General features: G+C 44.2%; 2 protein-coding genes across 7 annotated transcripts in view; one reads left to right on the top strand and one right to left on the bottom strand.

The window, feature by feature from the left end:
* helq (helicase, POLQ like) overlaps nt 1-13,530 on the top strand; it is a 64,696-nt gene that overhangs the window by 31,747 nt on the left and 19,419 nt on the right. The gene's annotated exons all lie outside the window — the stretch shown is intronic.
* Nucleotides 1,839-4,066, bottom strand: LOC114570592 (tripartite motif-containing protein 16-like). Its single transcript, XM_028600921.1, has one exon. The coding sequence runs from the start codon at nt 3,940-3,942 to the stop codon at nt 2,242-2,244; it is 1,701 nt and encodes a 566-aa protein (XP_028456722.1). The 5' UTR covers nt 3,943-4,066; the 3' UTR covers nt 1,839-2,241.

Genomic DNA, 13,530 nt, shown 5'->3' with positions numbered 1-13,530 from the left:
GAAAGTGACTGTAACTACAGTGTACACTGTCATATCTTCTTGAAATTTCACAGAATCAACAAGAGTCCAGACCTGAGGACATGTAAAGGCCAATATTGACTTTTGGTCATAGCCCCCGCTGTATATAATCAGCCTTATATAACAAACATCATCCGATTTACATGAAACTTTAAGGTAGAGTCTTGTGTGAGGTATCACTGAACTCAGCAGAGAGTTCATTTGTCATTGGTCATGGTTTCGCCCACCCCCTATGCTTAAACCACACACCCTTTCACAGCTAATGAACTGTATGACATAGTCTTGTGTGAGGCATCATTGAACTCAGTAGGGAGTTCCCTTTTCATTGTTGACGATTTGCGGTGTCTGAGTGCCGTGCAAATGCACGGTCGCAAGGAGTGGCGTCTGCCTGTAACACCGACGCGCGCAGAGGCGCGAGGGCCCGTCCAACGCTGCTTGCAGCTTTAATTATCATTATTATCATTATTATGCACTTGGCAGCTCACCTCGGGCCCCTCTCTCATAACTGGTAATGAATAAACAACAGCCAGTGGCATTCAACTTGATCTGTAGAGAGAGAGTGCCCTTGAGCCAATAAATCTATAAACATTGATGTTAAATAACAATAATGGCAAGTCAAATGACATAATATATAAACCCTGTTACAATATGGACTAGTGCAATATCCAAATCAAGGGGGTGCAATATTTGTTAATGGCAAATAATATGTGTCAAGCCATTCTGATGAAGTATTGTGATGATGCAGAGACATCCCGGCCTACACATTGTGTCCTACAGACTACAGAAAATATCTTTTGTTTAGTACAGAGCTTCGCAAAAGTCACACTATAATTTTAATTTCTTTCAATTTTAACTGTTGGTGCCAAAATTATGATTTCGATATTAACTTTTATTTTGATAAATTGTGCATAAAATGCAGTGATATTTAGAATAAACTAGACTCATAACTGAAAATTTGTGTTAATTGATCTTTAGTGAGAGATGTAGTTCACTAATCTTCGGCTGAAAAATTCTCTTTTAAACTAACAAACATTTTGAAAGGGTGAGACAACAATAGAACGGAATTTGGGTAGCAGTTCCCTGAAGCATCAAAACATTAAAACATTAGACCAGGGATTTTCAAAAGGGGGTCCGGGACCACTAGGGGGTCCTGAGAGTCAATGCAGGTGGGTCTTCAAATTAGTGTTGTAAGTTTTTTCAAAAATTTGAAAGTCCTAAAATAAATCCAACATATTATTAGCCAATATAAATCCTTTCTTATGATAGGCTTACCTGTAGGTAAGGTAGTCACTAGCCACCCACTGATACAGTCATGTGAAAAAATTAGGACACCAATGCTAAAGTTGACTAAAAAGAGGAATAAAAAAAATAATCTTTTGCAAATTGATCTTAATGCCTTAATTAAAAAAATCTCTGGAATTAAAAATCATTGAAGACCTGCTTTATGGTGTCTGAGTTGGGATGTTGTTTGTTCAAACCTGCAACTTTTAGGTCTGTGTAATATTTATTTACTATAGTGAAGAGAGGAAATGTTGGCTGTAAAAAGCAACAAGTGATAGAAATAAGTGTAAATCTACATTTCTTTACAAATGTCCACAAAGAGAACAAAGTGTGTAGGATAAAGGAGGTCTGGTGCTTTCTCTCTTCAAAGCCATGCAGTGGAAGAGAAACTAAATACACTTTTAGGTTGATTTGATTTGTGGGTCACGCCAAACATTTGGCCCGTCCCACATGGGATTACAAGACACCGCTATTTAACAGACATCTTCCTGTCCCGCAGATACATAACGTGGAGAAATACATGAATAACAAACAACAGCTAATATCTACAGATCATCTCAGTAAAGATCTTTATTTCTCTTCTCTCAGGCTTTCTCACGATAACGTGAACAGCTGTCTCAGTCTTTAAGCATCGTCCATATTTACAACATCAATATCTGTTTTAATCTGACCAAAACAAAGCATCGCACTGTTCTAAATAGGACAGTAGAAAACCAAATGGAACACATTTTCTATATCATTTAAACAACACATCGGTCTGTGCACAAAAACTAATCTTTAAACAAAACAAAAAGATGTTAAAGGACATCCCATAATGTTTGATTGACAGCGGATCACTGTGCAGTGAAGAAACGCCACAACGATCGGCTCTCAGCAACAAACATGGAGACTAAAGAAGTCAAAGAGTTAAAACACAGAATTTAACCCTTAAATGACTTCTGTCTATTTCAGTTTACACAACTCAGCAGAGTCTCCAGGAGACCAATAATCAAACCAAAGTCCAGCATAGAGGGGCTGAGTGAATGTGGTCTGGACTCTGTGGAGGAGAGTCATGGTTTCAGAGACGCTGTAGAAGGACAGAATACCTGCACTGTGATCCAGGTACACTCCTACTCTGGAGGACTCAGGACCTGAGACGGGAGTTTGGACATTGTTGTAATAAAATATATAACTGTTGTTGTTACAATATAACGCCCAAGATTTATCATTTCGTCCAAATCCGCATTCATCCGACCTCCCTGCTCTGCTGATATTCTTGTATGAGACTGCTACCCAAACTCCTCTCCCTCTCCTCTCCACCTCCCAGTAACAACATCCAGTCAGACTCTCTCTACTCAGGACCTGCCACCAGTCAGTGAATCTGTCTGGATGACTAGAATAAGACTGATGTTTTCTCATTACTGAATAAGGTTGATGTTGCAACATGAATGTTGCTTTCCTGTTCCCCTCAGATAATAACAGCCGTGTGCTTGCTGTGTTTGGATCCAGTGTGATTTCACGTGAATATTTTAAGAATCCACCTCTGGTCTTGGGCTCTGGTTGTGGCAGTAAAACATCCACTTCAGTCCCTGTCAGTGAGACGTTTGTCCTTTTCTCTCTCAGGACGTCCTGTAGTTTATCTCTGACTTCTGACACGGCTGCTGTCACATCCTCAAAGCAGCTCAGAGGACAGATATGGATGCTGGATGCTGATTGGCTGAGAGGTGACAGTGAGGGGTAGTTGTGTAGAAACTGGTTGTGATCCTCTGTGTGTGAGAGCTTCTTCAGCTCAGCGTCTTTCCTCTTCAGCTCAGTGATCTCCTGCTCCAGCTTCTCCTGAAGCTCTCTGACTCGACTCTCTTCTCTTTTCTGCTGGGATCTGACCTGCTGCTTCACATCAGAGCTTCTTTTCTCCAGGAGACGGATCAGCTCAGTGAAGATCTTCTCGCTGTCCTCCACTGCTTTATCAGCAGAGAGATTGATGGCCTCCGCCTGCTGTTGAAGCAGCTTCACATCTTTCTCTCTGTCCTGGATTCTCTGCTGGATGTTTTGTCGACTCCCCTCGAGCTCTCTCTGCCTCTCAGCTCTCTCTGCTGCAGCTGAGACTGTGTCGTGGCCTTTATGTTCATCCACAGAGCAGAGATAACAGATAAGCTGCTGATCAGTACGACAGAACATCTTCATCACCTCATCATGACGAGAGCAGACGTTCTCCTGGAGCTTCTTGGACGGCTCCACCAGCTTGTGTTTCTTGAATGTCTCTGATTCATAATGAGGCTGAAGGTGTTTCTCACAGAAAGAAGCCAGACATTGCAGACAGGACTTGTGTGCTTTGAGTTTTCTCCCGGTGCAGACATCACAGGCCACATCTTCAGCTCCAGCATAGCAGTGATCAGCAGGAGCAGCTTGGAGTCCAGTCTTCTTCAGCTCCTCCACTAAATCTGCTAACATGGTGTTTTTCAGCAGGACAGGCCTCGGTGTGAACGTCTTCCTGCATTCAGGGCAGCTGTAGATGTACTTACAATCCTCTCCATCCCAGTGGCTTTTAATACAGTCCATGCAGTAGCTGTGTCCACAGGGAGTAGTCACCGGATCCTTCAGTAGATCCAGACAGATGGAACAAGAGAAGGTTCCCCGGTCCAGCTTAACTCTTTTCTGCTCCATTTCACCTCTCGCTCAGTGACAACGACTGTCTGAGTCTCACTTCCTGAGAAGTGAAACTAGTCTGAGCTCTGATGTAAACACAGCAGTGATACGCTGTTGTACTTGCCCAGCATGTTGGTTACACCCATCTGCAAACTGTAGCTCTGAAGGGGAGGGAACAAGGAAATATGAGCACAGAGTGTAGCTGGATGTGTGTGAGAGGGAGGAGTTATCAAGCTTTGTTCATTCCTGGAAGAGGAGCGCTTTGAGAGAGATACTGGGTGTGTTGCAATGCCCATAATACCATTAGTATGACCAATACATAGTATATCAAATGCACTACGCCTAAATATATTTTGCAGTATGCAAGCCAGCATGCTTTTCTGACCCACAATCCTCTGCAGCATATCTGAGCATGAGGCTCAAAGTTCAAGCTGTGATGTTATCTCAGAGTTTGATGTCCCGACTGTCTGCAAACTCTACTGCAGGCAACAGTACGTACTTTGTAAGAGCAGCTGCAGTTTGTACTAAAGTAAAAAGAAAAAGTACGCGATAAGGAACGCAGCAACACTTGTTTACAACAGAGCTCATTTCTCATTTAAAAACTCTGCTGACTTCAAATTTTAGGTGCTAAACTTCTTAGAATCAGAGGGTCTGGAGACAGCTCCCCAGTTTACTAAATTACTGAGTTGTCCTGTAACTAAATTAAATTAAACGCTATATTGTTTACATTAATTCAAACAAAGAACATGGAAGACAAATTAATCTATAACTTTTTTGTAAAATGGGTATTTTAATGTTAAATACATTCAGGCTAAACAACTTATTAAAATCAGTTACTTGTTGTAGCTATGAATATAAATCCCACAGGACCTGAATCCCACAGGACCTGAATGCAACAGGACCTGAATGCAACAGTTCTGAGTTCAATGACACCTCACACAAGGTTATACCTTAAACGGTTCAAATGTTATGAAAGGGGGGCGTGGCCTGAGTAAGTGGGCTTGGTCATATTATAGGGGGTGGCTCAGTATCACATGTTGACCACACATAAGTTTCATGCAAATCGGATGAGGTTTGCCATAGAAGGCACATTTCATGTTGCCAGCAGGGGGCACTATGACTAAAAGTCAATTTTGGCCTGTAGGTGTCCTCAGGCCTGGACCCTTGTACATCTTGAGAAATTTCGGGCAGATAAGACAACGTACACTCAAGTTACAACAACTTCTTTGTTCATCGCTAAACACTCAAAATGGCCGCCACGCCACGCCCCCACCGTCTGACGAAAAGTTTTTCTTTTAATAACTTTTCATCGTTACGGTGTTGGGATGGTACAGACCAAGTTTGAAGTCCATCGGATGAAATCTCTAGGAGGAGTTCTTTAAAGTATAGCACCTTGACTTTTAGGCCTACTTCCTGTTGCCACTAGAGGGCGCTATGACTTTAAGTAAATATCGGCCTTTATTTGTCCTCAGGGTCGGACTCTTATGAATCCTGAAAAGTTTCGAGGTAATCGGACAACGTACGCTCGAGTTACACCCACTTCCTGTTTCGGCGGCGAAACACCCAAAATGGCCGCCCCGCCACGGCCACGCCCTATGACGAAAAGTTTTTCTTTTAACAACTTTTCATCTTTAACGTCTTAAGATGGCACAGACCGAGTTTGAAGTTGATCGGATGAAATCTCTAGGAGGAGTTCGTTAAAGTACGACATGTGGAAATGGCCAAAATCGCACTAATTTCGAACCTTGAAATCAAAATGGCGGACTTCCTGTTGGGTTTAAGGTATGGCTCTAATTAAGTTTTTTGTACATCTTGACATGTTACATATGTGTACCAAGTTTCGTGAGTCGACGTTAAACGCACTGCAGGGGCTCAATTTTCCTAACTTTCTGGGGGGCGCCTATACATTCTGTACGCCTATTCCCGAAACCATTAAAATACGTAAATGATCACCAGACTTGATGCGCTCGCCAAATTTGGTGAGTTTTTGAATATGTTAAGCCCCTCAAAAAGCCAATTCATTTGACGGGAAAAAGAAAGAAACAATAATTCCTTCAGTTTCAATAGGGCCTTCGCCGCTGTCAGTGCTCGGGCCCTAAATATATTATATATTATATATTATATCATATTATATATGCCGGCAGCCGGCTGCGGAGCCCCGTAGTGAGTAATCCACAAAGCGTGACGTTGCCCTGGGTATGGAGCCCAGCAGGCTGCCGCTTTCTCCTCACACTGTGTGGAGCTCCTAAAGTCCGACACGTCTTACCAAATTTGCAGTTAGCCATCAATTTTTGTAAACGGGCCCATATTTGAGCTTTATATAGATGATTTCTCTATAGTGAATTTGGTAACGAAACATTGCAGTGTCTGGAATATGAGATCTGCTGTCTCGTCTCTAATGTGTGTATGGGGATTCGCTCAACCAATCAGCGCGCAGCTCATGACCGAGCTTGTGACCGGGAGGTCGCCGGTTCAATCCCCAGACCGGCAGGATAAAATCCGGCTGGGGAAAGTGAAAGAGCAGCACTTGTTCTTCCTTCATTACCACCACTGAGGTGCCCTTGAGCAAGGCCCTTAACCCCCAACTGCTCCAGTGGAGCTGCTCGGTGGCAGCAGATCAGACTGTGGTGGTACTGGGCAGCTCCCAGTATGAATGTGATCAGATCAGACTGTGGTGGTACTGGGCAGCTTCCAGTATGAATGTGATCAGATCAGACTGTGGTGGTACTGGGCAGCTCCCAGTATGAATGTGATCAGATCAGACTGTGGTGGTACTGGGCAGCTCCCAGTATGAATGTGATCAGATCAGACTGTGGTGGTACTGGGCAGCTTCCAGTATGAATGTGATCAGATCAGACTGTGGTGGTACTGGGCAGCTCCCAGTATGAATGTGATCAGATCAGACTGTGGTGGTACTGGGCAGCTTCCAGTATGAATGTGATCAGATCAGACTGTGGTGGTACTGGGCAGCTCCCAGTATGAATGTGATCAGATCAGACTGTGGTGGTACTGGGCAGCTCCCAGTATGAATGTGATCAGATCAGACTGTGGTGGTACTGGACAGCTTCCAGTATGAATGTGGAACTGTGTGAATGTCACAGGTCGTTGTTGCAAATGCGAATTTTTTTTTTGGAATACTTTATTTTCTTTTTCCAGTTTACAAGAACAGGAACAGACACAAACAAATAATCCCCCCTCCCCAAAAGGATGCTCCAATGTTTTAAAGTAGGTATACAATGTTTCGAGGTCAGTCACATTCCAACAACACATTATCCACATAATCTAGATAGGGCTGCCAAATTTTAATGAAGGTGTTGTATCCCTTTCTAAGATTATATGTTATTTTCTCTAAAGGCACACAGTTATTCATTTCTAAATACCATTTAGTCATGGATAGAGGGGAATCGGACTTCCATGTGACGACAATACACTTTCTGGCCACTGCCAGGGCTATTTCCAAAAAATGTATTTGAAATTTATTAAGTGGTTTATCAATTTTCATATAGTTCCCCAACAAGCAAAATTCTGGGTCAACAGGTATTGAAATCTGATTAATCTTAGACACTGCGTCACAAAAGTCAATCCAGAAATCTCTCACCTTCACACACAACCAAGTACAGTGTAGGAAATAGCCCACATCTGCAGCACATCAGAAACATGTATCAGGTAGATTAGGCTTAGACTTGTGAATTTTCTCTGGGGTCAAATACAGCTGATGAAGGAAATTATAGTGGACAAGCCTGTTCCGTGCATTAATTGTGGCAGATAAACTGTCTTGACACAACTCTGACCAACGTTGGTCTTCAATCGTGATATTTAAGTCTGATTCCCACCTCTCCTTAGACCTATACAGAGCCGGTTTAGGACATTCAGATATTAACAAAGAATATACTTTAGAGATGAACTTATGCGGACCACCATCATGTATCAATTTTTCCATTTCCGTGAGTTTGGGTATAGCCATGGTATTGTTCAATGTGCTTCTCAGGAATGACCTCAGTTGGAGGTAACAAAAGAAAGTACTGTTAGACAAATTGTGTTTTCTTCTTAATTGTTCAAAAGTCATGAAGCATCCATTCTCATAACAGTCCTCCAATTTACGAATCCCATTATGATACCATGCTTCCAGGATCCTGTTGTTTACAGTCAGAGGGATAAGGTAGTTTTGTTTTAAAGGTGATTTTGGTGATAGTCCTATCTCCTTGCCAATGGTTTTATGTACATCATACCAAAGTTTAATGAGATGTAATAAAATTGGGTTTATCAGTCTTTTTGGACAAAAGTCGGTAGTTGTATTTGTAAACAAAATCACTGAAAAAATTGTCTTTCAAAGAGGAAAATGCAATACGAGCCCAGGACGGAGTTGTCCATCCATCCATCTTCGTCCGCTTATCCGGTGTCGGGTCGCGGGGGGAGCAGCTCCAGCAGGGGACCCCAAACTTCCCTTTCCCGAGCAACATTAACCAGCTCCGACTGGGGGATCCCGAGGCGTTCCCAGGCCAGGTTGGAGATATAATCCCTCCACCTAGTCCTGGGTCTTCCCGAGGCCTCCTCCCAGCTGGGACGGGCCTGGAACACCTCCTAGGGAGGCGCCCAGGGGCATCCTTACCAGATGCCCGAACCACCTCAACTGGCTCCTTTCGACGCAAAGGAGCAGCGGCTCTTCTCCGAGCTCCTCACGGATGACTGAGCTTCTCACCCTATCTCTAAGGGAGACGCCAGCCACCCTCCTGAGGAAACCCATTTCGGCCGCTTGTACCCTGGATCTCGTTCTTTCGGTCATGACCCAGCCTTCATGACCATAGGTGAGGGTAGGAACGAAAACTGACCGGTAGATCGAGAGCTTTGCCTTCTGGCTCAGCTCTCTTTTCGTCCTGGCGGTGCGATAGATTGAATGCAATACCGCACCCGCTGCGCCCGATTCTCCGACCAATCTCCCGCTCCATTGTCCCTCACTCGCGAACAAAACCCCAAGGTACTTGAACTCCTTCACTTGGGGTAAGGACTCATTCCCTACCCGGAGAAGGCATTCCATCGGTTTCCTGCTGAGAACCATGGCCTCCGATTTAGAGGTGCTGATCCTCATCCCAACCGCTTCACACTCGGTTGCGAACCGATCCAGTGAGTGCTGAAGGTCACAGGCCGATGATGCCGTCAGGACCACATCATCTGCAAAGAGCAGCGATGAGATCCCCAGCCCACCGAACTGCAACCCCTCCCCACCCCGACTACGCCTCGATATCCTGTCCATAAATATTACAAACAGGATTGGTGACAAAGCGCAGCCCTGGCGGAGGCCAAACCTCACCTGAAACGAGTCTGACTTACTGCCGAGAACCCGGACACAGCTCTCGCTTTGGTCGTACAGAGATTGGTTGGCCCTGAGAAAAGACCCCCTCACCCCATACTCCCGCAGCACCTCCCACAGTATCTCCCGGGGGACCCGGTCATACGCCTTCTCCAAATCCACAAAACACATGTAGACCGGTTGGGCATACTCCCAGGCTCCCTCCAGGATCCTTGCGAGAGTGAAGAGCTGGTCCGTTGTTCCACACCAGGACGGAATCCGCATTGTTCCTCCTCAACCCGAGGTTCGACTATCGGCCGAACCCTCCTTTCCAGCACCTTGGAGTATACTTTACCAGGGAGGCTGAGAAGTGTGATACCCCTGTAATTGGCACACACCCTCTGGTCCCCCTTTTTTAAAAAGGGGAACCACCACCCCAGTCTGCCACTCCTTTGGCACCGTCCCAGACTTCCACGCAATGTTGAAGAGGCGTGTCAACCAGGACAGCCCCTCCACACCCAGAGCCTTGAGCATTTCTGGACGGATCTCATCAATCCCCGGGGCTTTGCCACTGTGGAGTTGTTTGACCACATCAGTGACTTCCGCCTGGGAAATCGACAACAATCCCCCATTATCCTCCAGCTCTGCCTCTAACATAGAGGGCGTATTAGTCGGATTCAGGAGTTCCTCAAAGTGCTCCTTCCACCGCCCTATTACCTCCTCAGTTGAGGTCAACAGTGTCCCATCCTTACTGTACACAGCTTGGATGGTTCCCCGCTTCCCCCTCCTGAGGTGGCGAACAGTTTTCCAGAAGCACCTTGGTGCCGACCGAAAGTCCTTCTCCATGTCTTCTCCAAACTTCTCCCACACCCGCTGCTTTGCCTCTTTCACGGCAGAGGCTGGGGCCCTTCGGTACCCTGCAACTGCCTCCGGAGTCCTCCGGGATAACATATCCCGGAAAGACTCCTTCAGTCGGACGGCTTCCCTGACCACCGGTGTCCACCACGGTGTTCGTGGATTACCGCCCCTTGAGGCACCTAAGACCCTAAGACCACAGCTCCTCGCCGCAGCTTCAGCAATGGAAACTTTGAACATTGTCCACTCGGGTTCAATGCCCCCAGCCTCCACAGGGATGCACGAAAAGCTCCGCCGGAGGTGTGAGTTGAAAGTCTGTCGGACAGGGGCCTCCTCCAGACGTTCCCAATTTACCCGCACTACACGTTTGGGCTTACCAGGTCTGTCCAGAGTCTTCCCCACCCCTGACCCAACTCACCACCAGATGGTGATCAGTTGACAGCTCTGCCCCTCTCTTCACCCGAAAGTGTCCAAAACATACGGCCTCAGATCAGATGAAACGATTATAAAATCGATCATTGACCTTGGCCTAGGGTGCTCTGGTACCAAGTACACTTATGAGCATCCCTATGTTCGAACATGGTGTTCGTTATAGACAATCCATGACTAGCACAGAAGTCCAACAACAAACAACCACTCTGGTTTAGATCAGGGAGGCCGTTCCTCCCAATCACGCCTCCAGGTGTCTCCATCATTGCCCACGTGTGCGTTGAAGTCCCCCAGCAGAACAATGGAGTCCCCCACTGGAGCCCCATGCAGGACTCCACTCAAGGTCTCCAAGAAGGCCGAATACTCCGAACTCCTGTTTGGTGCATATGCACAAACAACAGTCAGAGTTTTCCCCCCCACAACCCGCAAGCGTAGGGAGGCGACCCTCTCGTCCACCGGGGTAAACTCCAACGGAGTTGTGTCATTCTCAAACAGAGACAAAAGAAATCGCATTTGGGCTGCAAAGTAATATTTTTTAAGATTGGGTAGCTGAAGTCCCCCTGACTTATAGTCCCACGTCAATTTCTCCAAAGATATTCTTGGCGCCTTGTTATTCCAAATGAACTGTCTTACATTTTTATTAAGAGTTTTAAAAAAAGTTTGAGGTAATGAAATAGACAGTGATTGAAAGAGGTACTGCAGCCTTGGCAAAATGTTCATTTTAATGCAATTAATCCTCCCGATCAAAGTGATGGGGAGGCTAATCCATCGGTGTAGATATTCTTCAATTTTTTTAAGTAGTGGACTGTAATTCAATTTATAAAGATTTTTTAAGTTATTGTCCACTACTATACCAAGATATTTTATTCCAGATGGGGCCCATTTGAACGCAGATGCACTTTGACATGCAGAGTAATTGAATGGTGTTAATGGGATTATTTCACTTTTATCATAGTTTACCTTATATCCTGAGACAGTACCATAGGTGTCCAATAAATCCTGTAGTCGAGTAAGAGAGTGAGAAGGGTCAGATAGATATAAGAGGACATCATCAGCTAGTAAATTAATTTTATGGGTTGTCTGACCAACCTTAAAGCCTTTTATATCAGGGTCCCTTCTGATTGCCTCCGCCAGAGGCTCAATGGCTAAGACAAACCGACTTGGGGACAGTGGACATCCCTGTCTACTGGATCTATTTAGGAAAAACGGCGATGAGGTTTGCCCATTAGTAGTAATCCTTGCTTTGGGTTTGTGATATAGGGTTCTCACCCAACTAATAAATACTTGTCCAAAACCAAATTTTGTTAATACCTTAAATAAATAAGGCCATTCCAGCCTATCGAAGGCTTTTTGGGCGTCTAACGCTACAGCAACAGTGTGATCAGATCTTGATTTAGCTAAATGGATTATATTAAAGAACCTACTTAAATTATTGGCAGACAGGCGTTTTTGAATAAAGCCACTCTGGTCCGGGTTGATTATTTTTGGTAATATCAGACTAAGCCTATTTGCTAACACCTTAGAAATTTCATGTCAACTTCAATTTATAATCCGAGTTCAATAATGAGATGGGCCTATAAGAGGCACATTTTAGTGGGTCTTTACCCTTTTTAAATATAACTGTGATTATGACAGTCGAAAAGGATTCGGGAAGAGTATGTGTCTTAGACGAAAGGCTTATTACATCCATAATCAATGGGACAAGTAAATCTTTAAATTCTTTATAAAATTCGGGAACAGATAAAGTTCTAGATAAATATTCTGCATCTAATGCTCTATGAAATAGGTGGGTGGACAATAAGAATAAATCAATTCTAGTGTGGGATTTATGAGGGCATGAGTAAAAGGAATAATCCCGAGTCTGAGGATGCATCTGCCTCGAAATGTCTATTAAATTGAAATCTCTCATATACATTTGAGTGGTCTTGGCTGCTTTTGACTTGAAGATGGTCTTAGTTGATTTGTCCAGGGCAGGATCTAAACAGAAATTGAAATCACCTCCTATAAGTATGTTTTGCTGCCCCCCTGCAATTTTTTGAAATATATCTTGCATGAACAACTCATCATAATTAGGTGCATATAAATTTAGGAGTGACCATTGTTCTGAGAATATTCTACAGTTAATAAAGACATAAAGCCCTGAGGGATCAGTGACAGTATCAAGTATTTCCAGAGGTGTATTTTTATTTATCAAAATGGCCACTCCTCTGGCCTTTGAATTGAATGAAGACGACACTACCTGCCCTACCCATTCTCTTTAATTTTTTATACTCCTGCGAAGTGAGGTGAGTTTCTTGTAGGAAAGCGATATCTACTTGTAACTTTTTAAGATATGTCAAGACCCTTTTCCTTTTAATCGGCCCATTCAATCCATTAACATTAAAAGTGACAAACTCCAATATGCTGTCCATAAAGATTCTATTTTGTTCACAAACTCCCCCTGACCTTTCAAAATATTAGAATAAACGAAGTATTTGGAAGATAGTGTGTAACATATAAGTGGAGCACCCAACCAAAGAAGAAAACAAAAAGGAAAAATACCCCAAAAACAGCATATATAACCCCACAGTGCCAGCACCAAAACTTGTGACACACCTCCCTTCATCTGGAAAGGTCTTGTATTCGTGAATAACAAATCTAACTTAAATCTAAGGTCTCCTGCCCCCCGGGGGCTCTCCGACATATAATATAAGACATTATATTAAACACTCTAGAGTAACAATGACTGCCACGACAGTTTCTTTAAAAAAACAAACAAACAAACAATATCGTAAGGCAGTGGTAGCTTACATTTTGCGCGATGACCACAAAAATGTCAGGTAACTTGTTTACACCTCTCTTCAGTTTTCCCATGCGTGGCCTCTCACAAACGTTGCTGCTTCTTTTGGTGTTTTAAATACGTTCCTTTTCCCATCTGGGAGCGTAATCCTCAAAGTAGCAGGATAAAGTAAAGCAAACTGGACATCCCTGGATCTCAGCTATTTCTTCACCTGGTCGAATTCCTTTCGGCGCTTCACCAGGTTGGCACTCGGGTC

This window comes from Perca flavescens, chromosome 16 (assembly GCF_004354835.1).
Source record: "Perca flavescens isolate YP-PL-M2 chromosome 16, PFLA_1.0, whole genome shotgun sequence".
Taxonomy (NCBI): Eukaryota; Metazoa; Chordata; class Actinopteri; order Perciformes; family Percidae; genus Perca; species Perca flavescens.
This window is presented reverse-complemented; position numbering and strand designations above follow the sequence as displayed.

Excerpts from the sequence above, each read along its gene's own strand:
- LOC114570592 (XM_028600921.1), bottom strand. The coding sequence starts at position 3,942 with ATGGAGCAGAAAAGAGTTAAGCTGGACCGGGGAACCTTCTCTTGTTCC.